This window comes from Indicator indicator, chromosome 16 (assembly GCF_027791375.1).
Source record: "Indicator indicator isolate 239-I01 chromosome 16, UM_Iind_1.1, whole genome shotgun sequence".
Taxonomy (NCBI): domain Eukaryota; kingdom Metazoa; phylum Chordata; class Aves; order Piciformes; family Indicatoridae; genus Indicator; species Indicator indicator.
In genome coordinates, this window is record NC_072025.1 from 23,217,902 (window position 1) to 23,245,655 (window position 27,754).

The window sequence follows — 27,754 nt, forward strand, 5'->3', positions numbered from 1 at the left end:
CGGTTCCCAACTGTTTTGCAAATTTATCATAAAATTGAAGTCTTCCGTTACACATAATTAACCAACCAATAAAACTGTCTATTCTACTAACAAACATTTGTCTATATATACCTATGAGAAGTCAATGATAAGCAGGTTAATCAAAGATTTGGTTCAAGTTTAGATGTATATTTAACTTAATAGATTTCATGTGGTGCTGCAGCATAGGAAGGTAAAACAAAACAAAAAAATTCTCTAAAGACCGCAGCATCCTCAGCCTCCTCTAGGACAAAAGTAAGTTGCTAGAAACAGCAGAAGTGTTGCGAATGTTGTCCAGCCAGGTTTCAATCACAGTACCCTCTTCTTGAGGATGCATTTACATAAAGCACAAAAGTTCTGCCTCCACTTTCGACCTTCAGCAAATTTGTCATGGAGTAAACTCTAGAAATGCTAATCCTCACACTTCTCCAACCAGAATAGCCTCTATGCCAAATGGGACTTGTGTTAGTCAGAATAAATGGGCATATATGTTTAAACACCTTGACTATCACTCAAAAGGTATCAAGCTTCCACTGAAATCCAGACAACTACTGCATCATTCCACAACACAGGGATTACCCCTTCTCCACTATCAGAACCAACACCCAAAGAAATAAATTTCTCCAATAGCACGACAGTCACTGCAATATGGCTACACATCTCCTGGTAAAAATAAACACACCTCTGGACTGACAGAGATAAAGCAAGTGTAAAATATAATGTTTCCTAAGGAGAAAGATGTGTTATGTACAGATGTGAGCAGAAAATACACAAGGTATTTTCAAATGCCCCAAGAACACTTCCAACTTTTTTTTTTAATGGTTACAAAAAGTGAAGAAAAGGTTTAAATTTTTTAAAGGATTTTTAAAAGCAAGTATCACCTACTTAACCACATCAAGTCTTTTAATACTGGAAAACAAAGCTCCAAAAGTTGACATACTCTCAAAAACATTATGCATCTTTCTGCCAAAAAAAATAGGAAGCCAAGATGAGCATTCAACATTAGCACTTAATTTTGGGTGACTGGTGCAGGCTGCAAGATTCACAAAGTTCTTTCCAGGTTACGGTGTTTTGCAACAGAACAAAGGAAAAAGGCAAGTATACATTTGTTTAATTTTAGCCCTTTTCTCAGAAAATAAACCACTACTACAGTAATTAACTGCAGATTGGCCTGAACTGCTCTGCAGCCATTCCAGCTTACTAATTAAATATGCTCTCACAGCCGTAATAAAAATTCTGGGAAACCTCTGGCCAAAGAGCAGCTTTCTCAGGAGGGGAGCAAAAGTCAGGAAAAAACTTCATTCAGAACACAAACACTAACAAAATTTTTTCAACATGCTCCAGATTTTTCTAACTCAGTGACACCAACTGCACTTCCTAGGATTTTTTTTCTCCCCTACCCTTCTGTTTATTCCATTCAGAATATGTTTATTTTTTCAGGAGTTTACACATGAACTCAATGGACAAACAACCTGTCCATTACAAAATATGTTCAGGTTTATAGGATAATTTTTTTTTGTCCAAACCAAACAAAGGTAGGATTGGTGTTACACACTAGCTTCGCTGAACATTATACCACCTCAAACTTGCTTGCTAAAAGAGTAACACTTCTAAAGCATTGTCCTCTGCTGATATAGTCAGTTTCTACTACAGCTCACCATTTAAGAAAAAACACAAAAAAACCCTAAATGCAAAAAGAATGCAGATGTCATTCAAAGCAAAATAAGTGCCATTTCATTCGGCACCTCTGGCTCTCTTCACATCTACACAGTTCGATTATGTTCAACACCTCTGAAGAAACATGGTGACTGCTCCTCAGAGGGGAAAAAATTAGAGAGAAAGGGGGAAAAAAAATAATCCCACATGGTTTTCACCACTACTCTGCTGAATCAACAGGGAGCAGATTCCCAGATGGCATACATTAGTAAGTACTGCACAAGTCAATGAAGCTATGTCAAATGATACCACTCAACTGCATTATCTTTTGAGCTCCTTGTAAACAAACAGGAGCAGATTCCGAGTATTTGTGATAATACATCATGTTACTGTCTCCATATGTTTAAACATTTTAGTAGAAGGTACATATGGACCACTCTTCCCACTCACTGTAATTCTCTCCCTCCTGTTCCTCATTCTTCACATATACCATATCTTCTCAGGCCACTGTCAAGCCAATTCAGAAAGGAATAAGGATACGTTTTCATTAAAAACGTTTTGTGCTTAGCTGCCATCTGCTTCTTTATCAGTCTCCAAATCCTCACATGCCTTTTCTGTGGTTTTCAGTTTCACACATTCGGAAGCTGAAAGTTTTTTTCCATTGTACTGTGAAGCACAGCCTGCATGAGCTATTGTTTTTCACGTCAAATTTGCTGGTTTTGAAACAAGTGCTTAATGCTCGTGGCCCCAATCCATGCTCTCTCCACAATGCCAATTAAAACCTACTTTTTTAATGCCAGTGACATATCTAAGCTTAATGGTACCTCACACACTTCAGATCCTCACCTTCATCATTTTAATGGGAAGCACAGGTATATCATCCCCTTTGTGAAGCACTATAATTTATTCTCTCAGAGGGAGAACCCAGACTTCCAGGCCAGCTCTTGTCTGATACATAAGCTGCAGTTAGAGCCATTAGCCCTTCACAGCAGGTATTACCAGCCTGTGCTCCCCACAGCCAGACTCCTGATCTTTCTTTTATCTGAGTACAAAAGAAAGGGTTTCAGCTAACCATCGACAAAAAGTATCTCCAACTCAATTGGGGAGTGAATGGAAAGCAGACAAATAGTAGAAGAGGAGCAGACAAATAGTAGAGAAGGAGAGACAGTGGAGGGCAGTGACAAGCAGAGTCCCTCAAGGCTCAGTCCTGGGACCAGTCTTGTTCAATATCTTTGTCGGTGACATGGACAGAGGCATTGAGTGCAACCCTCAGCAAGTCTGCTGATGACACCAAGCTGTGTGGTGCAGCAGACACGCTGGAGGGAAGGGATCCATCCAGAGGGACCTGGACAGGCTGGAGAGGTGGGCACAAGCCAACCTCACGACGTTCAACAAGACCAAGTGAAGGGTCCTGCAGCTGGGTCGAGGCAATCCCAAGCACAAATCCAGGCTGCGCAGTGACTGGCTAGAAAGCAGCCCTGAGGAGAGGGACTTGGGGGTGCTGGTGGACAAGAAGCTCAACATGAGCTGTCAGTGTGCACTTGCAGCCCAGAAAGCCAACCAGATCCTGGGCTGCATCAAGAGAAGTGTGGCCAGCAGGTCGAGGGAGGTGATTCTCCCCCTCTACTCAGCTCTGGTGAGACCCCACCTGGAGTACTGCATCCAGTTCTGGAGCTCCTATTACAAGAGGGATCTGGACATGCTGGAAGGTGTCCAGAGAAGGGCCACCAGGATGATCAGAGGGCTGGAGCACCTCTCCTATGAGGAGAGACTGAAAGAGTTGGGGCTGTTCAGTCTGGAGAAGAGAAGGCTCCAAGGTGACCTTCTTGTGGCTTTCCAGTATCTGAAGGGGGCCTACAAGAAAGCTGGGGAGGGACTTTTTAGGATCTCAGGTAGTGATAGGACTAGGGGGAATGGAATAAAGCTGGAAGTGGGGAGATTCAGGCTGGATGTGAGGAAGAAGTTCTTCACCATGAGAGTGGTGAGAGCCTGGAATGGGTTGTCCAGGGAGGTGGTTGAGGCCCCATCCCTGGAGGTGTTTAAGGCCAGGCTGGAGGAGGCTCTGGCCAGCCTGATCTAGTGTGAGGTGTCCCTGCCCATGGCAGGGGGGTTGGAACTGGATGATCCTTGCAGTCCCCCTTCCAACCCTGACTGATTCTATGAAACACTTGAGATGTAGTTAAGAAGCAAAACAAACACTACACCCATACAGTATAGATCGTACATCTGCTGGTTTTGCTATTGCTTTTCCACAAAAACAGGTTGCTTAATTCATTTCTTATGGCCTGAACGAATGCCAGAGTGTGTTATGAAGCATTACCTTGACTTGTTTGAAAGACAAAGGTTATAGTAGACAAGAGGTCCTGAACTTCCAGGCAGGCTTTCCAGGTTCAAATTCACATTTGGATTATGCAGGCTTATAAAGGCACAATGACTATGACAGCTGACCTCCAAACTTACTCATCAACTAAATAAATATAGAAAATAACAGAAGTTTTATTCACGTTAGACCAATGGACAAGTGAATCAAATGTGCCATCAGAGACATCTTTCAACAGGTACAGCAGAAACAGTTTTTCTGGTTCTCACATCAATCACTAAGCAAGGTGACAGGCAGCTCCCATAAACGTTTCTAGCAGTCAGAACTGCCAGAAAGAAAAAAAAAAAACAACAAAAAAACACCAAACAGAAGGCCATAACGTTATTTGTACGCCCCAAAGCACAACCACTGATGCATACAACTTCAGTACTTTCCTTTTATCTAGAAAGATTCTTCCAAGTGGATCTGTACAGTTGGTGTTTGATATGCCAAAAGAAAAGTTGGTGCAAGTCAGGGAGATGACAGGTCAAACCCAACACAGCACACTGCAGCTCCAAAGCCAGCAAACTTACTAAGGCTGCTGCCTTGGGGCTCTCGAAGGTAAAGAAATGTACACTACACAGAAACCAGGGCAACAACACCGGCAGAGAGGCTGCTGAGGCTTTATGCCAAACCTTAAAAGAAAAAAAAAATTAAAGCTACAGCTTATTTGCAGCTTATTCCACTATAGAATTGTCAATGAATCATTCTAGGCCAAACACAGCATATCCTTTCCCCTCTCCTCCCTCCACCCTCAACATTATTCCTGCACAAGTTATATTGAAGGAAACACAGGGTTCCTTTGTTTGTGAGCAAGCAAAAGAAGGAAAAAAACAACTTCCACTCAACAGAAAAACTAAACAGAAGCCAGGCTACACAAGTACTAAGTGTTCCCACAAAACATTTACCCACCAACCTTAGATCTTTCCGCGTAAAACCTAAACAAGGACAAAAGAGATTTAATACACACTCCTCTACAGATACAGAGCAGAGAAAAATAAAAAGGCATAAAGAACCCTGGGTGATAGGCTGCTTTCAGTTTAACATTACTGTGACACATGAGGAAAATGTCAGGGTTAAATTAGATACTACAGTAGTAAAATGTTCCCTAGAAAATAACATAGGTCTCATCTCTACTGGTAGGAAAATGCAGATTGAAATACTCGGTCACTTGAAAGTCTGTTTTTTTCAGTTCTTGTGTCATTTTATACTGCAAGAATCCTCTCCAGATCAGGAGTTCATTACCAAAGCATCCAAGCAATATAGGAGGAGAGACAAAAAGCTTCGTTTTTGAACATCTGCACATTTATACCTCCCTTGTTTTAATTCAAACCAGCAGTACTTTGGGGCTAGTTTTTTTCTTTTAGATGAATGGCTGGCAGATTTAAAGTCTTCTTCCTCAAAGTCAGTGGCTTATCAGGGCAAACAGATTAAACAGATCCAACCTTCTCACTCTTTCTATTGATTAGAACTTGATCGTTTCTTTATACACTCTACATCCTAAATTACTGTCAATCTCCACTGTTTTTCCACAGTGTAATGCTCTTACAAGCTTTTCAAGGCTCTTCCTCAGTGCTTGCTTTCTTCTTCACAATCTCCCACAAAAGGAAGATGAAACCATATAGGAAAAGAAAACATTACATACAGCCTTGCCTTAAAAGTGCTGCCATCATAGCATAACAATAACCTCGTTTTATTTAAATGGATCTCTTCTCATGTGCATTTGGGATACAAACTATTTCAACATTCCCCTAGAAGTCAATGAGTTTTTCTTGCACGTTACTTTTGTCTACACCAAACTGCTAGAGCATAAAACAGAAGGTGGGTGAATTGTTATATCTCATTAAATACACTCTTAAGTTACATGCATTCAAACCACTGGAAGCAATGAGACAGGTTATCCTCTGTAGACAACAGTTACACTCTTTTAAATGAAGACATAAATTTGGCCTGCAGAAGCCTAAAAACTCACAGCAACAGCCAGTACGAAAGCAATGCAGCTCAATTCCCTCACCTTGGACATGTCAGTGCCTCCCAGTATCAGGCTGAGGGGTTTTCTTTCCTTTGTTTAAAAACAAATTGTAATTTCTGTAAGAAGTAATACCTCAAAGTATTTTGTAGGGTTGTTTCAGCTGGAACTGCCCTACAAGGTACTTTTATTTCAGTTCTAACTGAACATCAGGGCTTCACAAGAAACTGATGAGCCACTCCAATTAAAAAAAAAAAAATCAGCATTCCCACTGAAGGTAACCTGAATATCACCCTGTTCCTGTTCACCCTCACACTGTGGTGTTTCCTATCATTACAGAAGCTTTGGGCCAGAGAGCAAATGGAAGTCAGGAACTGTTCCTCCCAATGATGACTGCTTGTAAGTAAGTACTGATACTGCAGTGCTCAGCTTTCGTAAAGTTATAGGATGAACTCACAAAGCCTGCCATGTGATCATGTTATGTGAGTAAAGTATGTATTTGTTTACTCTATTTTTAAAACGTGAGAAGAGGTCAGATTTTGGGTTTGCTATCAGAAAGACAGAAACCATGTCATGACAGATAAAAAAAAAATGGGAAAGAATAATTTCATTGAGAGTCCATTATCTACTGACTCTCTAATACTACAAACTGTGCTACATAAACTGATTTCAGTATAAAGGTTCTTATGCACAGAATTTGCCATTACAGGAATTTCTGAAGGTGCATGCCAAGGGAAACAAAGAACAAAATCAAAGTAAGTCCAGTTAACAGCTTCAGTATGGTAATGACTCTCGCACACCTGTAACATCACTTCAGCAAGCAGGGAGATGGCATTCAACAGCCACCTCCTGCCAAAGTCTTAGAGGGAGGTAAAAGTGGTTCCAGCTTTGCTGTAATGGCTTTAGTTCTGTATTTACTTTGCATCTTTTCCATGGGGAAGCAACCTGGAAAATTTGTAAGGAGTTATTTTGGTAGTGGTGAGTTTGGTTTTGTTTTTAAAATATATTTTAAGAATGAGGTGACATGATCCTTCACTGATTGGGGAGCAGTCTATTTGTGTGGTAACTGGGTAACTCATGCAGACTACAAACAACTAGAATAAAAGTTTAGTTTGCTGAAGAGTTTAAAATAAACTGCAAAATTTAACCTTTACTCATAAAGAGGTAACAAAAACACTGTTCAAGTCTTACTTTTCTGGCAGTGGTTGGTGGTCCAGCAGCGGTAGTTGTACTCATTGTTAATAGATGTCTTCTCACACAATGGCTTCTCTTCCATTGTTCCAGGACACAAGTCCCCACATTCCTTTGGAGGTTTATTCCCAACAATGTAGTTATTGGACACTGCATCTAGGATAAGAGACCAGTCCACTGTGGAGAGGTAACACAGGTCAGAGTTCTTCTCAATCCGTATGGCCCCACGGGTTATGTTCCTCAAGTTGTGAAGCCCAATCTCTTTGAGATTTGTCATTTCAAAGATGACCAAGGCATAGTTGTAGAAGAGGTTCCTCCCACGAATGACTGTGAGATTGGGGAAGAGATCACTGAGGCTTTCCAAGCCAGCCACACGGAACAGCAGCAAATAGTCAGTTATGACAGTGAGCTTTGGGAAGCGGAAGTTGCTGTAATCCTCTGCTTTAGAGATGAGCAGGATTCGAAGAAAACCCTCGATCACCGTACAGTTCTCCAGGCGTTTCAGCTCATGGATATCATTGCGAATGTCAACATTTGGCCCGCAAACTGAAAGAAAAAAGGAGAAAGGACAGTTAGTACATAAAGGATTTTTAAGCTTTTTTGAAACTGGAGCTCAATTCCAACGGCCATAAAATTTTCAACTTCTTAATCAGGTTGAAGTTTTTTAAAAGAAAATAAGTACTTGATTTACACCTGCACTGAATATTCATCTCATTTAACCAATCGCTATAAACACTACCAGACCAGCACAAAGAGGCACCTATCTGTATTCTGCAGCAGACAAAGAAATACTGTTGAAAGGAGCTGTGTTACATTGAGGAGCATGAAGATAAACGAAATGCATTTGCAAACCCTGCTTGAATTACATCACGACTTTTGTGTCCAGACCAGGGGTTCAGCCACATGACTTCAGACAAGTTAGAGGTAATACATACATCACTAATTTACCCCTCCACCTCCCTTAAGATACATGCATATAAAGGGTAACACTTTCCTTATGATTACAACTTGCTCTCACACGACTCTTTCTTCCCAAGGTCACAAACCAGACTAGCCCTAATCCTTGATGGCTAGTCTTGCAATAGTTCAGCAATAAACACAAAATCCACGGAGAACTGCTTGGCACTTCCTGCACTGTGACTGAGAACAAAAGTCCTTGGACTTGTAGCAAATACAAGTTCCTGTTTGCAATTCCACTGAACCAAGTTTCACTGATTTTGGCACCAAGACATAAAAAAAGATTCTGGAGTTCTAAGAAACACTGGATAAGTGTACTTACCAGAAGAAACAGCATCACAGTGAGCAATCTCCCTTGAAATCAACAGACTGAACTCAATGCACTCAAGAAAACAACCAAAAGGGATTATTCCCTTAGTAAATTTATGTATTAAATACTTTCATATTAGCAGGTATCACAATAAAAAAATTTAGGGAGGCTGGAAGAAAATGTGTGCTAATAATTGGACACATAAAAGGCACACTGATGTAAAACAAAACTACAGAGCATATGGAGCTGTTCTTGGAAACCCTCAGAACTGGTCTTCTGTTGAAAACAGGGAAAAAAGATTTCCCCAGAACAGATAATGAGCTTCTTGTAAGCAAACAGCAAAATGCCAATTTATTTAAGCAACCCCAAACTTAAATAAACCTCAAGCAATTCAGTTTTGCAGAAAGGCTCTCTTTTTATGCATGCTAGGCTTAATTATTTTAACATTGTTTCCTTAGACAAGGAGAAGGTTTAAACAAACACTGGAGCCAAAAAACTTGAATTCTAACCCAGACAAATTGTCCAGAGATTCAGAAATTGCACTGACAATAGAAAGCAATCCTTTCATCCCACAATACTTATCTAAGACTAATAACTTAAGCTAACAAAGACTCCAGAACATGAGCATGCTAAAACCACAATAACTCTAATATCCAAAAAGGACTTGAAGAGTTTTAAGTCTTTCAAAGACTACAGGACTTTCTTGTTAGAGGGACAACAGGAAAAAAACAACAGGGTGAGACCCGTGTTAAGAAACAAATGTTTTCTACACAATTATCTAATCTTCCTTCTGTAAAGGAAGCAGAAGCTACTAAAGCAGAAGCTACTAAAATGTGACTTGCCACACTCCAAGTGCAAGAAAGTTAATTCCCTACACATTTTAGAAACAAAAACAACAAATAAAATGCAACATGAAAAACACCCCATGCCACCAAAGCTAATGTACCAACACTAACGCTTCACCATCATGACCAGTGAGACAGGAAATTTAATATACAGTGACTACAGAACAACTGCATACAAGTGCCTGGAATGTGTCAAGACTTTAACTTTGAGAAAATACTTTTTGAAGTGTCCAAGCAGGCATCACCAGCTGTAGGAGCCAGATGGGAGAGGGAACATTAAAGAGCTCCAAGATGGTGGATATTGTAAGAGATGTACTAAGCATGTGCAACAGAAGTGTGGGCTTCTCTCCTTAATCTGTAGGAAAAACAAGTTCAAGCTCAATGAAATTCCTTTGAAGCTGGTATGCACATCTTGCTCTCCATTTCTGAAAATTTCTTCTGAAGAACCATCCCTCCACCCACCCTCCTCAAGGGACAGTGCCCTCTGCCCAAAGGACAGCCCAACAATAACTTGAGTATGTTTGCACTTCGATGTTGGGCTTCTCTTTTTTAAGAGGCAAGCCAGAACACACAGCGTTTTCCCAATTAAGCTGGTTCAGGTTCTGCCTCTACCTGCTAGCAAGACAAGGTGAGCAGTATGGTTCCTGTTGTGGCAAAGCAAAAGTAGCAAAATTCATTTCACTGCCATAAAATTTTAGAAAGTCTAACTGCTCCAAGCCCTTTATTTTGTGAAAGAAATAAAATTTGCACTTGCTCTGACATTTTGTAGGCAAACTTCCAGAGTGATGGGTTTAAAAACAGCTGAGTTACAATACCCTAAAGAACAATTTGTAAGAGAAATGGCAGCAACCGTTAACAAAAGCAGTATATCTGTCCATGTTTCTATTCTAAGGCTGGTCTTTAAAAGTCATACTGCTTTTAGCTTTATGTTTGTTTCAGCTTGAAAGTTACTTAATTCTAGCTATTTAATGTTTTTATAAATCAATGAGATCTCTAGAACTTTATGGCAAAAGTATGCACTCACTTCCCTCAATTATGAAACATCATCCCCTCAATATGGAAAAGGATGAAGTCCACTGGGCTCCAATGTTAGAAAGTGATTTCAACTGAGTGTGCTGTTGACGGCTTTAAGAACTTAGTAGCTCATCTAGTGAGCTATGTTTTTCAGGACTTCATGCACATAATGAGAACTACAGAAACCCAAACATCAAATAGGACAAGCATCTTGGTCCAGACTGACATTTGGAAAAAAGTGGTTCCAATTACAGCAGATTTATCTTCCTTTTTTTTTTTTTCCCAAAATTCTTTGAAGTTCACATTGTTCATGGAAGTTAATTACACCATAATGCATCATCTTTTTCTCACATTTTTCTCCCTGATCCAAGAAGGATTATATGAAACAAATTAATCAGAGCTCAAAGTCAACTAAAATTTCCATTTGGCTATGCTGTGTTTTCTTTGGATCCCATTTTAGAGAAAGCATATCTGGACTTAAAATCTAAACCGGTCTGTCAAGCACAATGAAGTGCACATAAAATGCTCTTTAGAGCATTTATACTCCATTTAATAGTTTTCAATATTCCAGTTTACAGAGGTTTTTTTAATATGACTACTATGATTTACCTGTGATTCATGTTTAACTCAGAACTGGAAAGCAACTAATATGTATTTCTTTTGCTCACTAACTGAAAAGTGCAACATTTGTTTATTGCCCTGCCACAATATTTCTGGGTAGATTATAAACATCCAGGATAATTACCAAGAGTCACATTCATGTCATTGCCATTCAGCTGCTTACAAATCTCCAAGCCTTTCCTTCAACTGCCTATCACTTCTCAGACTTATTCTAAACTAAGTACCTACTTCTGAGTGCGAAATCAAGCTCTTGAAAGAAATATGCATTTGTTTGTCTAAAAGATAACTCCCTAATACAGTAAAATACCAAAGATAAACAAAGCATTCTTTACCTAGATGAACACAAATGCCTCCCTGGAAGGAGCACTTTAAGTCCAAAAGCACTGAGCTTCACCTACTATCCAACAAGAAGCCTGCTTGCTCTTTTTTTTTTCTGGGAGCATCTGAGCAGCAGCTGCAGGGCATGTTCATATCCAGAGGTTACAGAAAAACCCACTGCACACCACCACCTTTCTGAGGACTTGCAGCCCATTCCTAGCCAGAAGACAGATCTAAGCCTGATCATGTAACTGAGAAGTGGTCAATGAACTACGAGGAAAATTGACTGTACATAACAGGTTCATAGGAGGGAAGTATTTAATGCGACCTGCAGCCTATTCCTTGATCTGGCAGAATCTCCTGGAAAGTCTCCTTTCTAAGTGCTGCTGCAGGCCAGGGCATCAAGGAGCAGAACACACATTGCACAGCACACCGGTAGGGAGTTGACACAACCAAGTACACACAGACAGGGCAGACTAAAGCAAAGGCTGCGTGTGATAGAAAGAGCTCAGTGATTCAGTAGTTTCTTCTCAGCTGTAACTATGATTTGCTAATGCTCACATAACAAATTAATTGCTATAAAGTGTTAGAAGGCATGAATGACAGTTCACACAATTCTTCCGTAAGAGAAGAATTAATTTCCTACAAAAAAAAAAAACATCATGGTATAGTTCTTGCTTTCAAATGTTGCATGCCTCCCAGTTACCCTGTTTAGAAGTCCTAAAGAAACACAACTGTTTAGGTTTTTCTTGTAAAACAAACAAACAGAAAACTACAAAGACAAAAGCAACCAACCAAAAAACACACATTCACACATTAAGCCTTTCCTTTGGCCTTTTACTTTTCTGGGTAATGTTAAAGGGTTGTACCACACTGAGTAGTCTCAGTATCCTCTGAACTAGCCAGAAGTTAAAGATGGAGCAATCACCACTATCTGGCACTCTCAACATCAGAAAGTCTTTGACAAAGCACCACCAAGGCAGCTCCGAGTCATTGAGTCAATCCAGCACAACCCTTTTGCAAGCCTAAGTCTTCTTCAACCTAAACCTGCTCCAGCTGGGTCAGGCTTTCCCTAGCAACAGACTTGCTCAGCCTGTGCAGATATTTACATTTCTGAAATGAGAATCAGGATTGAGTGCTTGCTATTAACACCTAACAAGCAATCATGAAATCAACTCCTGTTCACCTTTCCTTTGTTGTATATACTCATGGTGTGTTACCAAAGCAAGTTGTGATTTCCTTTTGTTTCCCCTCTTCTGTTTTCCTTTTTGTGAAAACTGTTTCCTTTACTTCAGAGTACAGATAGAAAAACTTTCTCTTAAATTAGAAGCCTGGATATCTTCAGCTTTTCCATTTAAAAAAAAGTATCCCCTTATATTGGTCGCTGAAAGAAAGCACTGAAGGTGCAAAAATTGTTCTAATTCCACACTGTCTTCCTGACCAGGGGTTAAAACAGCTGATCCAAGGACAGTCTGAGCCGCATAGTTCAGAAGGGTTCTTTCAAGGCAGGGCATGAGGTTGCTCAACTTGTCATCTACCCTGAAATTCGGTACAGCAGTAACAAGTGCAGTATGAGACCATCAGTGCTGGATGATTTGCTACACAAAGAAGGAACTGTGAGGCTTAACTTAAAAAAAAAAAATAAAACACACACCATTGTGGCTAGTTCTACTTTTTAGAGAATAGCCTGCTCATGCCAGCAGAAGAAAAAAAATCTTACCTCACCAGTAAGGGCTTTTGCTGATCACACTCCACTTCAACAGGAGGTCTGCTTTCCCAGACAGCTACTGCTACTCCCTGGTCAGCCAAGAGCTAATGCTACTGAACACAGCAATACTGCTCTCTCCCAAACTCGTCTAATGAAAGAAGCTTGACCACATCACCCTCCAGTAACATCAGCTCAGAGCTGATGGGAGCTCAGAGCTGGGCCTTCCTGGGAGATCAGCACATCTTCTGAATAGTGTTGTTATTTATTCCCAACAGAGCTACCTCTTTTCCATCATGTGTTTTTTAATTTTAATCTATGGCAGGTCTTTACTGAAAAAAAAAAAACCAAGTTTGAAACAGCTACTGAATGTCGCTGCAGGCCAGCAGCCCTCATCCCAGATCCACTGTATGCTGCCTCCTTTTTAAGGCAAGCATCTCCAGAGTTACCATCCCTCTCTCCTAACAACAAAGAACAGTTTAAGTGCATTGAATGACTTTAGCTCTGCATATTGACATCTTTACTATCTACTGGATCAGCCCAATAGAGGGGTTGTCTAGCACACTGGAAAAAGAGGGAAGGGGAAAAAAGGCTCCAAAAATTCCTCACAGACACTTAAAGGTTAAAGAATAAATGACTGATGACAGCATCTTCATCTCCAGGTTATCTGAAAAACTGATTAGAATCAGGTTAGGAAAAAGGAACCAAGCATACACTAAAGCCCCTCAGCAGATAAGGAGCCTCTTGTCTACACAACTGCAATTCCTCAGAAGAGAAGCAGAAGTACAGATCAGTAGAAACAGAGTGAATAGTCTGAAAACATTACCCCATACAGATTATAAACAGGGAGAAGTAAAACTTAACCCTAACGTCACTCTTCATTTTTACTGTTAACTATTATGCTTGTTTTAAGACAACCATCACAACTGTCATACAGGCCTGAAGAAAAGTCTTTCAGTCTTCTTCTTCAGTCATCACTAAACAGCAAGGTACTGCAGTCGATGGCCTGGTCTCAAGCCTAATTTGTTGCTGTAGTTTCACTCCAAGACTTGGAAGTATTCTGAGAAGGAACTGATTAGCAACCACAATTTCCTTTCAAGCCCAGGAAAACTTCCAGTATAGCTACACCATCTGAAGATGCAGAGGGAAAGAAAAAAAATTACTACAGAAGTCTAAGAATTCTTTAATTGCACACTATACAAAGAAGAAATTAAATGTGGAGTTCACAGAAATCAGTGGTTGGAGAGATTGCTTATGACACTTTACATTAACACAGAATTCTACCACCCACTGAGCTCTTGGTTTTGCCTTCATAGTGACACTAAAATATATATTTCATTCATAGTGTCTTTAATGTACTTACACACAGCCTCCCACAAAATTTCTGTACTCTCTAAGCTCACCTATCCTGCATGTGTCACATCAATCACTAGATCTCTTCCCGAGGAAGCCAGGTTCTGTATTACCTCTTGGGATGTCAGAATCGCTAACAAGGAAGGAACTAAACCTACACCACATGATTCAAGCTGTCTCCCTAAACACTGAACTATTCCTTTTCATCAAATGCACTACATAAACCACTTGATGTTTACCAAGACCCGATGAAGTTATAGCTCTCTATATGGCAGGGGAAAGAGAATAGATAAAAGGCACCCCAATGTCAACAGAACAGAAAATGTCAACCATTTTAGCTTTAGCCAAAGAAGTCCACAATTTAATTTTATCTTCCATATTTCTAGCACTAGCACAATGCTGCTATCTTTGGCTTGCAAACCATGAAAGTGAATACTCTAATCCAAACATAAAACAACTGTTTCCATTTGAATATAAGTCTTAAGAACATTCTTGTTCACACACCTAAGGCCCAGGAAGGGGGCTTGGGGGTTTCCTTCATTTAATTAGAAGTTAAGGACAAAACCAGACCACTGTGATCTTCTAAACACATAGCATTACAATGTCTGTTTCTCAGAAATGACAAGGTAATCTATTAATTTACCTTGAGTCACTCCTACTCCTAACAACCTTTCACGAAATTCCTCTCTCCCAGATTTGAAAGGACAAAGTCATGTCACAGGAAGCCAGTCAAATTTGGCACAAATACCTTAAAAAGCAATTAAATTCCCCATCTCCACATGTGTTTTCATCTCCTATAGTCCTCACAAAAAGATACACATCCTACTTTCATTTTCTTCTACCACTCTACTAACTATACATTTCAAATCCAAGGGTCACTGTGTTACCAAGCTGACCAGAACAAGTCACTCACAAAAATAACACACAGAAGGACTACAACCCACATCAAACTCAAACTGGCTCTGCCTTTTCACTCTTGCAATTCCAGCTGTCATTGGCTAAAGATATCTCTGGCATTGCTGCTTCCCATGAACTTCCTCCAACTTCCCCATAAGTTTGCACACACACACACACACACACAAAAAAAAACCCAGAATAAATCATGTTTCTGTCCCTCATCTCACCTGCTTTCTCTCTGCCAACATTTTACTTTGAATGTCAACAGGAACAGCAGCTTAGCAAAAAATGGAGCCAACAAAATGAACTGAATCCCTTTAATAATACCGATTGATGCCTTCTTTACACAGCTCACTAGAGCAAGCGGCTCTAGATTTAGCCTAGCTCACGTGAAAACATCCTCATGACAAAGTCATCCCCCCAAATTAATCCTCTCTCACCAAGACTTCACTGACCCAACACATCCCTCAGGAGTTCCTCTGAAGCCACATCTATTACCTCCTGGTACTGAAATAGCATAATGTGAGTGGCTCAGCTGACATGGATTTCTGTTCATCCTCATGTGTATCCAGGGTAAAAATGGAAGAAGGTATTGTAGAACTAGTAAGATGCAAGTGGCCGAGCTTGCATGATCACCCCTGAACCCCTGACTATCAAACTGAGTCGAAATAGCACCACAGATCAGAATTAGGTTATGACAATGTCTACAAAATTCTCTGCAACTCCACCAGAGAAGAAAAAAGGAAAGAAAAAGGAAAGAAAGGGGAAAAAAAGGAGAGAAAAAAAGAAAAAGACCACCAGAACACACAATAGAAAGATCAAACCCACAGAAAATTCCTTATCCATTAATGCCCAGTATAGGTTGAACACTGAAAGCCACTGCTTGAGCATTGTGATTGAAGCTGAACACTCAAAACCTCTGGCAAGATGCTTCTGTGTATTTACAAGGAAAGTAAAGCTGTTTGAAGCACCTGCTGAATGCAGCTCCAGAATAATGCCATAAACAACCCTGCAACACTTCAGAGTCACAGTATGGTCAAGTGTGCTGGCTTGTGAGAAAATCATCTCAGCCAAACAAAAAAAAGTCCTTCAGAAGCATGCAGGTAATGCTTAAATCACTAACGAGAAGCTCCATCCTCACAGGAAGAAAGACTCACTTCAAACCCCTGCACTATCTTACCCTGCATTATCACTTCTCTAACACCACCACAAAGTAAGAGTATGTCATTCTATACAAAATACATAATACAGAAGTGAGTAGGTGGGGTGTTATGATCAATAACTAGGAGAGTAAAACATTTCTAAACCGTAATAGTAATGTTTCAACCCTATTCCAGCAGCTTCAGCCTAATGCCTGCTAAAGCAAAAATGGAAGACTGAAATTGCAAGCTGTTTATAACACTGAATTTATGTTCCACAATCTGTGATGACAATACAGTTTAACAGAAATTGTCTCTCCTGGGGACTGTTCTTCTCCACCTTTACCAAAAAAAAAAAAAAAAACAGCTGTATGCATGATTTTATTTATTTTTAAAAGAGATCTCTACACATCCAAGTGACTCAGCAACTGGCTGACAGAAACCTATGGGATATACACTTAGGTAGCCGGAATAAGCATCCAATTCTTCCAGAGTGAAAATCCATCATGTGGCTGGGCTCAGCAACTCACATTTACAGAGGCTTCACTATGCTTTTAGCTGCCTGCTGAGTTGCAATCCAGCAGTAATCTTGGAAAGCCACTGCTCTTTCAAGGCTTTGGGGAACCTTCTTCTTTTGTTTGCTTTCTAATCACTGACCAACCAGGCCAGATCATTTAGCCTTCATTAGAAACAAACTGACAAAGCAGTATCATAATATGTAATTGCATCCAAAATGGTCAGCAAAAGGATTTAATAGCGAGTCATCAGGAAGTTACATGCACAGAAAAACTACTCCTCACAATATGCAACACATGGCCCTACTACCCTGTACTAACCATCCCTTACATGATCAAATGCAGAAATCCTACGTTCTCTGGTCTTCTGCAGTAAGGTTTGTTTTCACAAACAAAACAAAGACTTCCATTAATCCTGTACTTCCACCTGAACAGAGATTTAAGATAGTGTAAAAAACAAACAAACAAAAAAAAAAAAAAAAAAAACAACCCACCGTCACCTAAATGTACAGAAGGAAAAAAGAAGGATTAAAACCAAAAAAACACCAACACAACAGTGCTATCAGGAAAACCTCCCACCTCTCCCTTTACATGGCAGCTACACAGCTTAAAATCACATAGTCATGCTATAACCTGCATTCTCAAGGCAATTAAAATATGACCAGCTTACAATCCCTGAAAAGGGCTTTAGAGGTATTAAATTACATACATGCAGGTGCTGTGAGGCTTTCCAGTTATGAACTAACTATACTGAAAAAAAGAACCTTTCTCTCCAAATACAAGGTAAAACACAAGAGTTGGCACCAGAAAGGTGACTGGTGGTTCTGTTGCACCAAAACACAATTTAAGGCAAATATAAACCAAAGTAGCCACACCAGCAGAGCTCTTTTCTTCTGGCCAACTGGATGCTTTTAACTCACTTTTAGTGTCACAAACATAGCTCAACCAAGGAAAACTGGTTGTCCTTTATGCTTCAAACAACAGCATTCACACAGGAGGATCACAGCACAACAACCAGGGAAGTAAGGAAGAAAGACCCACACAGTTCTGTGATACCCACAAAGGTGAGTCTTGCCACAGAGCACCCTTGATACACACAGGTGAGAGCCAGATAACCACTGCAAAGCATGAAAAGCTTGGGTCCCTGTAGGAACAGTCAGCTACCAGAACTCCAAGATTTTTTTTAATCTGAAGATGGAAAATACCCTCCAATCCTAAATATACGATTTTCGATGTATCTTTGCAGATCTGTTCAGCAACTAATTGACCTTCACTGTGAAATAGTGAAAATAATTTTTTTTAAATAAAAAAAATTATACACCTTGTTAAAAAAGTACCAATAGTGGTTTATTCCCAAGTGCTTGCCCACAGTTAGCTCTTAAGTTCAATGTGACATTTCAGCCCATACTCTTCATTGTACATTTAAATATTGCCCAAGACATTCCTTGCATTTCCAACCCTTCATACAGTATTCAGACACTGCCTGTAAGCACTGTGGATGATGCACAATGTGACAATTCTAGTTAACTCAAGGGTTTAGGCATTTAATCAGCCTAGCTCGACTGAGTTCTAGTGTTGGCAACTGCAATTATTGTCACAATACCCACTTGTATTAGAAGACGGCTGAAATTGCAGAGCAAGCTGGAGAACTATCATCCATCCTCTGGCAGGTACTTCTGGATAGCCTGAGATGCAAAAGGATACCCTAATGCATTTCTAAAGAAACCCTCCCATGAGAAAACAATGGTGAGAGAACACAGCACAATTAATTCAGCAACTCAGCATCAGAGGTTATCTGTTCCGCTTGCCTTCTGAACCGAAACCGTGGGGAAGAGCATTGGACGAAAGGGATGCAAGAAGTTACAGATGAGACTTAAGAGGCAAACCAAACAGCAGTACCAAACCCGGATGCGTGAGAGACTTCCAATTTTAGGCACCTCTCTTTGCTGGGACACAGAAAGAACTACAGCATCATGCATCTCCCCCCCCCCAGTCTCCACGTAAAACCAGCTATTAAACCTGTAAAGGAAAACCTTTTCTGTACACCAAAGGATGTGCTGTGAAAGCCACCCATGCCCCTCCCCCCCAAAAAAGGAGTTTTGCCTATATTTACGATTTGCTTACCCAAACAGCATTAAGTCACACCAGCCAAACAGCCCCTGCCAACACAAACTGAACCTATAGGGAAGGTGTTCAATGGCATAACTGCACTGGGTAACAGTGCCACATATATATTTACACATGGCTATACTGCAGTTTGAAACCAAGCTTAATCTGAGAAAGAACATAAATAAACAGAAAACAAAGGTAAAATGGATCTGAACAGGAAGACAAAAACAAATAAAATCTCTTTTCCAACTGCTAGCTTGAAGGCAAAAATCATCTGGATAACACAGCTGAGGGACAGTCCTTGGCCTCACCTCGCTTGTCTGACGGCTCTACCTACTGCCCTCTCACTTCTGTTGTGAAAGAAAACCATGGTATTTGTGCGAGGTTAGTTGGTTCCATGTTAAGAAAACACATCTGAGTACGCTGTGCTTTTGCTTTACCACATGACAGCTTCATTCAACTTCAGATTCAGAAACCAGGACTTAAGTCTCATTTCTGCCACAGTTAACCAGCAATTTAGGACACAAAGAGAAAGTCATGAACTCACAGATCACCCCCACATCTGTGAAAGGTCACATACTGTCTTTAACAGAAAATGTTCTACTTGGATTTGGAAAAGGTGACCACTCAAAAAACAGAGACCCCAGTAACAGGAATGACTGTGTGGAGTGGCACCGCAGCCACAGTCATCTCTGGTGCCCTCTGTGTGAACAATAAAAGCAGATATGCCCCATCATCACCTTCCTGTACTCAGACTCACAGAACATATCTACCTGCCCATCCCTCTCCGTCTCCTTTTCCTTTCTACTTGCCCAAGACACAGGCCCACCTTAACACAAGCAGCAGCTACCAGTGTAAAATGCTTTTGTGCACCCCTAAATTAGAACATAGCTGTCCCAGCTGCTCTAGTTCCATCCAGCATCTTTCTTTCTAAAAGCCCATACCTACTACTCACTTCAGCTGAGAAAACCTGCAAACTACAAAGTTAACATACAGACATGTTTCCAACCTATATTTGATATGGAGAAGACAGGAAGGCAGCATCCTGCAAACAACACTGAAGAGTCATGCTTTAATCTCAGTTCAAATAGCCAGAGTCGAGTTAAACCAAAGAGGACAAATTAATCACAACAGAACTAAGTGTTGAAGTAGAGTCACTTCAGTTATGCTGCCCAAGTCTGAACAACATCTTCTCCAAACCCAAGTCATAATTTGATATTCTCACATTAATCAAAAAATCCCAACTAGGACAAATTATGCAGGAAAAAGTAAAGAAAAAGAGGTGATGTGAAGTAACCCACAGGTCAGTGTTCCTCCTCAAAATGCAAAGCATGGAACAGATGAAAACAAAGCAGGTGGTTTGTGGTTTTTTTGGGTTTGTTTTTTTTTTTTTAAAGAGACATCTGAAGTAATCCTTGTTTTGGTGTATGCACACATCCATCCTGGGGGATGTGAGACAAGAATCTGTCTTTGTGGAAAATATTAACTTACTACATATCATAAGAAAAAGATAGTAGCTAATGGACTAACAGATCAAGTGAGTTCCAGCCATATTAACCAACTCAAAGGATGGCATTTTATCTGAATAGAAAGGCTAGTCAAAAGGGAGTAATGAAGAAGATACTCATCAAAGAACAAAAAGCAGGTCTGAGCACAGAGCCAGCAGAAAGACTGCACCTTTAAAACTTACAAGTGAAGTGTGAAACAGACTGACAGGGAATTTTTTTACCACACAATGATCGGTATTACAATACACACAGAGATACGTATTTTTATCTTCATCTGTTTGACCCAGTGGGAGTTACAGACACTTTCCCACACTAATTCACATTCTTCAAGGAGAATCAAGATGGAAAAAACAAGTTGTAAGCATTTCAGGTTCTATCTCCTTTCAGCCCATTCCCACCAAATAATACCAAACCTATCTTAAGAGAACAGTACAGTAACAATTTGTGCTATTTGAGCACCTCATCACTAAAACAAAATACTTACAGCATCACAGCAAAAGGTTTCACCCACACCGTAAACCCAAAACCCAGTTGTTCTGCCAGTTCTTTCAAGTTGTTGCCTTTCCTTCACTGCATCAAAATCAAAGTATCTTTTAAAAATTCCTCTGAAAGGCCTGAATGAGTGTCTAAGCTTTCAAGATCTACTCTCTATAGCCTTGAACAAGAGCGACAGGAAACAAACCAATGGCTGCTTTTAAGTTTAAAAAAAAGAAAAAAAAAGGAAAAAAAAGAAGCAATTACTACTAGACCTATTACAAATGTGGAAACTGCAGATCAGGGAACAGGGAAGGAGGGGAACGAAACAGAAGGAAAAAATGTTTGATTTTCAGACAACCAACTTGAAAAATCCTTAGTTCACTGAACTTGTTTTCACATGTTTTGGAGGTCTTGCATTGCCTTCTGAAACATAACCAAGCTAAACGGAAAAGGGTTAATTACATCCCTTATGCTCCAGATAATTTCAGCAGGCCAGGCATTATGTTCTTCTGAAGGGCAAGTTGTTCTTTAATTTATTGTTTAAAACACAAACAAACACAAAGTGTCCAACGCTAATGTGGTGTTACCAGTTTTATTAAAACAAATGAAGGGCTGCAGACCTCGTTTAATGCTGTTCTCTTTGTCTGATACATTTTTCCCCTCACTTTTCTGTGATACAGATCAGAAAACTGACTAAGAAATCTGAATTCCAGGAGAACATCCTGCTAATTAAGGGAAAACAAGAGCACATTACTCTTGAGATGCTACAAAGCACCACATTCTAACACATTCTCCTTTGTCAGCACTACAGGCTTCTTGTCCTTTCGAAAGGTAACTGGTCATATTGATTTTTCTGAAACAGAAGTATTATAAAAATATTATGCATTTAGTTGGTTTAACAAAGTGCTTTTGTACTGGGGCATATCAACAGACAAGGTGTAAGTATCAAGGTGTGGCTTTCAGTATTGGAAGATTCTCTGCAAGCAACAGCTGGGAGAACTGCCACGATCACTCCTAATTAAGTTCTCCAGCAGCAGCTATAACCCTCCTTTTGAGTGTGGCAACTCTTAATTCTGAATTTACAACACCCTGAAGAAACATCATGCTTCTCTGAAAACTAGTGTCCCTTCGATGCTTTGTCAAATCAGTGCTCCATGTTTGCCCAGCTTTTTCTAGAGGAAAAATTCTTTACATCCGCTCACAGTAATTTACTTCTCTAGTTGTTCCCCTGCAAACAACAGACCAACAGAATCAGCTTTTCTGAAGGTGAAAACCATGCACATAGCCAGCCAAGAAGCCCGGAAGATTTTTGTCCTGTTTTGTTTAAAAAATTGAAAATCAAGTTTTTCTCAGACAACATGATGAACCATCTTTTTCTGCCGCTTTCTCAGTTTTCTACAATCTAAATATGGCAGCTTTAGGAAAAACTTGCACACACTTTCCAAGGAAAAAGTCTCATTCTCCTAGTTATTTGTTTTAACACAGTGCATCAGAACGAACATCCATGAAGTTTACAACATTCATCTGAAGAGTTGCAAGACAGAACACAGTCTTTTGCCTTTCAAAATACTTTTGAAAAAAAAAAATCTTTCACATCAGAATTTTGTGAGGGACCCATAAGGGACAGCCTTACCTCACACCTCCTCTTATTCCTCCATGGAACTAAACTAAGGTTTCCTAAAGTGATACTTTGAAAGCTTCTTCATAGCTTGCTTCCAAATGTAACTTGAAACAGTATATACCCTCCTGTTAATTTCTTCCAACAAATCCCCTTTCAGGAGAATTTGCTCTCACATATGCATTGTGGGCAGAGTTTAGTAATGTAACTTAATAGTTCCTGACAAAAAAAAAGGTTTTGCAACAGTAAATTCTAGCAGGGAGGGGAAAGAAATTTTACATCTTACCTGCACAGTTACCACAGTATTTCTAATTAGCATGTCAAGTGTGTTAATTCCATTTCATCATAAGAAAAGAACAAAGCTTCAGAATGCCAAGATCAACGATTCATCAACAGATAATCAATCACAAGTGATAACTAAGAAATGCAAGAATTTCTCCATCATACAACACTGTTGTCCCTACACCCTGTTTTCTGTGCCTGAGCAGTCTGATAGTCATTCTGCAGTCATGCTGCAGAAGAGCACCAGACTTTCAAGATAAACAGTACCTGGGAGCAGAGGGATTTCAAGATAAAAATCTTCCAAGCTCACTGACAGAAACACAGGTCAATCAGAAAACATCTCCAATACTGAGACAACTAATCAGAAGTCCAACCTTAAGTTTCTGGCAGTAGCAACTCTTCCCACCACCTTGCTGCAGAGCATATTTTAGTGCCCAGATGATCATTCCCTCAGGTAATCCAACTCAGACCATCGCACTTTCTTCAGAGCCCCCCATCTCAGACACACACCTGCCTCTATCAACATTTTTGTACTAACACCCAGAGCAGCATTGAATTACTTTACATAGTCACTTCCACATTCCACCCTCAAACTCCCCTCCAAGAAGTCATCAGTCACTCTCAGCTTTCACACTTCAGTAATTTTGGATCAACAGGAAATGGAGATCAATTGTGATTTTGCTAACTCAATAATGACTCATCACTCAACTCCCCTTAGCCTTCAAATTCGTCTGTGAAGAGACATGACAGCAAGGCCAAATTAAAAATAGCAACTCTGTCTTGCACACGTTTAACACTCAATTGTCCTTCGGATTTGCTATGGATTGCAATGTATTCAGGTGTCTTGACATATCACCACACTATGACCATCTTCCTGATCTGCCTGTCAGATTCTAAATCTAGTTACAATGGGGCTTGCTTAGCTTAATTAGGAGAATAATTGAAAGATACAATTACATAAACCTACTGCATGCATTCTGCAACATCTGTAACCCAATTTGAACATGTCTAAGTAAGAGTTAACTCTGCCTACCAGTGCCCCTAGCAAGTGACAACAAATCTTCTATTCTTTATGAGAATACTCTCTAATCATTAATTTCTTTCTGCTTACATAACCTCCATGCAAAAAAACCCACATTTGCATGAAATTAAAAGTCAATAAAAAACAATTATTTATAAAAATAGAAAATCATTTTCTACAAACCACTTAAATGCATTCTCCTAAAAATAAACTTAATTAGAAATCTAACATGAAATTGTAACAGCATATATTAGGGCAAATGCCTACTGTAATTTAAATAAAAATAGTAAGCGTATAATTTACACCAAAAAAAGTTTGGACTGGTGAATTTAGTGCTTAGTGCTCTCTTCAAGCCACCCTTTGCTGAAATACTAAGATAGCTTTTACATTCAACAGCTGCTTCTGCAAGTGCCTCATTTCAGTTTAGACAAATGGTTTAGTTCAAGAAGCACTTAATCCCCAAATTAAAAAGGGCTCTTGCACACAAACCTGTGACACATTCAGTAGGTAAGGTCTATTATTGCTAAGCTTTTGAGAAACAATCACAAACTATTTTTTTGTTGATGAATATTGAGGCTCCGAATAAATGTATCCAGGGCATCTAATTATTTACATGAAGGTGCAGAAACGGCAAATGCTATTCTTTGGCCTAAAAACCTCTACTTTCCAAAAAGGACGTCTTTTCAAATCAAGGTGTTCTAACAGCTGTCAACCAATTAAAAAATCCAGCTAAAATTATGCAACATGAAAAATGTGCATTTAAAGCCAGCTCTTCCTGCTTGTTCTTAAGTCACTATGAAAATTATTCTGTCTCAATGAAAGAAAAAAAAAATTAAAATATGCCAATAGCGCTCTGAGGCCTTCATACCAAGGAATAAACAAACTTTGAAGGACAAATTGGACCAAAATTCATGACATTTCCACCAGAAAGTTACAAAGCTACAGAGTTGTAATGTCCTGTGGAAGAGTTGTGTAGTTGTGTAAAACTATTATCAAGCCCTCTACAGCATTCATTGATTCCTCTTTGCTAAACAAACTCCTCATATTTCAGTAAAAATAATCCAGATGCCTTGAGAGGATGGCTGGATTGTAACACACAAATTCACAGCCATGGCAATAAGAAGCCCCTGTTTTTGCTGGTAGCTACCCCTTTCCAGCAAGGGGTGAGCTGCAATGCTGCAACCCAGAGCCGATGCAGAGAAGCTTTCACTCCCATACCAAGTGTTCCCTAAACCAGAGGAAGTGCTTCCCCTTCCAGCCCCAGAGTCCTGCATGGTGCACAGCTAGCTATGCCATCGAAACCACTTTTCATGGCACAGATAGGAAAAGCACAGAGTACTGCTCATTGTAGAATGTGTTAAAGCAACAAATTCTTTTCCTTCTCCCTCGCCTTGTTCTCAACCACACAATCTCACCCCCTCCAGCTCTCATCACGCCCAGTGTAACTCACTGAGAGGAGTGTAAATCAGCTGAGAGGAAAATGAACTCAGATGACTGGAAGCTGGCCAATCTAAAGCCCATCCACAAGAAGGGGCAGACGGATGAACCTGGAAACTACAGGCCTGTCAGCCTGACCTCAGTGCCAGGGAAAATCATGGAGCTGATTGTCTTGGGGGCAATCACTGCGCACCTGAAGGATGGCCAAGGAATCAGGCCCAGCCAACATGGATTTAGGAAGGGCAGGTCCTGCCTCACCAACCTGATCTCCTTCTATGATCAGGTGACCAGCCTGGTGGACGTAGGAAAGGCTGTGGATGTAGTCTACCTGGACTTCAGCAAGGCCTTTGACACTGTCCCCCACAGCAAACTCCTGGCCAAGCTGGCAGCCTGTGGCTTGGACAGCAGCACTCTGCGCTGGGTTAGGAACTGGCAGGAGGGCCGAGCCCAGAGAGTGGTGGTGAACGGTGCCACATCCAGCTGGCAGCCTGTCACTAGTGGTGTCCCCCAGGGATCAGTGCTGGGCCCCATCCTGTTCAATATCTTTATTGATGATCTGGATGAGGGGATTGAGTCAGTCATCAGTAAATTTGCAGATGACAGCAAGCTGGGAGCAGGTGTTGATCTGTTAGAAGGTAGAAGGGCTCTGCAGAGGGACCTTGACAGGCTGGACAGATGGGCAGAGTCCAACAGGATGGCATTCAACAAGTCCAAGTGCCGGGTGCTCCACTTTGGCCACAACAACCCCATGCAGAGCTACAGGCTGGGGTCAGAGTGGCTGGAGAGCAGCCAGACAGAGAGGGACCTGGGGGTACTGGTTGACAACCAGCTGAACATGAGCCAGCAGTGTGCCCAGGTGGCCAAGAGAGCCAATGGCATCCTGGCCTGCATCAGGAATAGTGTGGCCAGCAGGAGTAGGGAGGTCATTGTACTCCTGTACACAGCACTGGTTAGGCCACACCTTGAGTACTGTGTCCAGTTCTGGGCCCCTCAGTTTAGGAAAGATGTTGAATTGCTGGAGCATGTCCAGAGAAGGGCAACGAGGCTGGGGAGAGGCCTTGAGCACAAGCCCTATGAGGAGAGGCTGAGGGAGCTGGGACTGTTTAGCCTGGAGAAGAGGAGGCTCAGGGGTGACCTCATTGCTGTCTACAACTACCTGAAGGGAGGTTGTAGCCAGGAGGGGGTTGGTCTCTTCTCCCAGGCAACCAGCCCCAGAACAAGAGGACACAGTCTCAAGTTGTGGCAGGGGAAGTTTAGGCTTGAGGTGAGGAGAAAGTTCTTCACGGAAAGAGTTGTTAGATATTGGAATATGCTGCCCAGGGAGGTGGTGGAGTCACCATCCCTGGAGGTGTTCAAGAAGGGATTGGACGTGGCACTTGGTGACATGGTTTAGAAGTCATGAGGTCTTGGGTGACAGGTTGGACTTGATGATCCTTGAGGTCTTTTCCAACCTTACTGATTCTGTGAACTCTTCCACTCTCTGAACATCTCAGCAGTTACAATGCTCACCAAGCTGTGTGGTGCAGCAGACACGCTGGAGGGAAGGGATCCATCCAGAGGGACCTGGACAGGCTGGAGAGGTGGGCACAAGCCAACCTCACGACGTTCAACAAGACCAAGTGCAGGGTCCTGCAGCTGGGTCGAGGCAATCCCAAGCACAAATCCAGGCTGCGCAGTGACTGGCTAGAAAGCAGCCCTGAGGAGAGGGACTTGGAGGTGCTGGTGGACAAGAAGCTCAACATGAGCTGTCAGTGTGCACTTGCAGCCCAGAAAGTCAACCAGGTCCTGGGCTGCATCAAGAGAAGTGTGGCCAGCAGGTCGAGGGAGGTGATTCTCCCCTTCTACTCAGCTCTGGTGAGACCCCACCTGGAGTACTGCATCCAGTTCTGGAGCTCCTATTACAAGAGGGATCTGGACATGCTGGAAGGTGTCCAGAGAAGGGCCACCAGGATGATCAGAGGGCTGGAGCTGCTCAGCTGTGAGGAGAGACTGAAAGAGTTGGGGCTGTTCAGTCTGGAGAAGAGAAGGCTCCAAGGTGACCTTCTTGTGGCTTTCCAGTATCTGAAGGGGGCCTACAAGAAAGCTGGGGAGGGACTTTTAAGGATCTCAGGTAGTGATAGAACTAGGGGGAATGGAATAAAGCTGGAAGTGGGGAGATTCAGGCTGGACGTGAGGAAGAAGTTCTTCACCATGAGAGTGGTGAGAGCCTGGAATGGGTTGTCCAGGGAGTGGTTGAGGCCCCATCCCTGGAGGTGTTTAAGGCCAGGCTGGAGGAGGCTCTGGCCAGCCTGATGTAGTGTGAGGTGTCCCTGCCCATGGCAGGGGGGTTGGAACTGGATGATCCTTGCAGTCCCTCTTCCAACCCTGACTGATTCTATGATGGTGCACAGCATCTCATAGATACACAGCCTAACACAATGTTCATGATTTCCCAG

General features: G+C 41.2%; 1 protein-coding gene across 2 annotated transcripts in view; it reads right to left on the minus strand.

Annotated features, from left to right (window-relative positions):
* The window catches only part of IGF1R (insulin like growth factor 1 receptor), a 188,681-nt gene that overhangs the window by 149,259 nt on the left and 11,668 nt on the right, over window positions 1-27,754 (minus strand). For both annotated transcript variants that reach the window (XM_054388338.1, XM_054388337.1), the window contains exon 2: window positions 7,194-7,739. In XM_054388338.1, coding sequence (XP_054244313.1) covers window positions 7,194-7,739 — 546 coding nt within the window. The remainder of the gene's footprint in view (window positions 1-7,193; window positions 7,740-27,754) is intronic.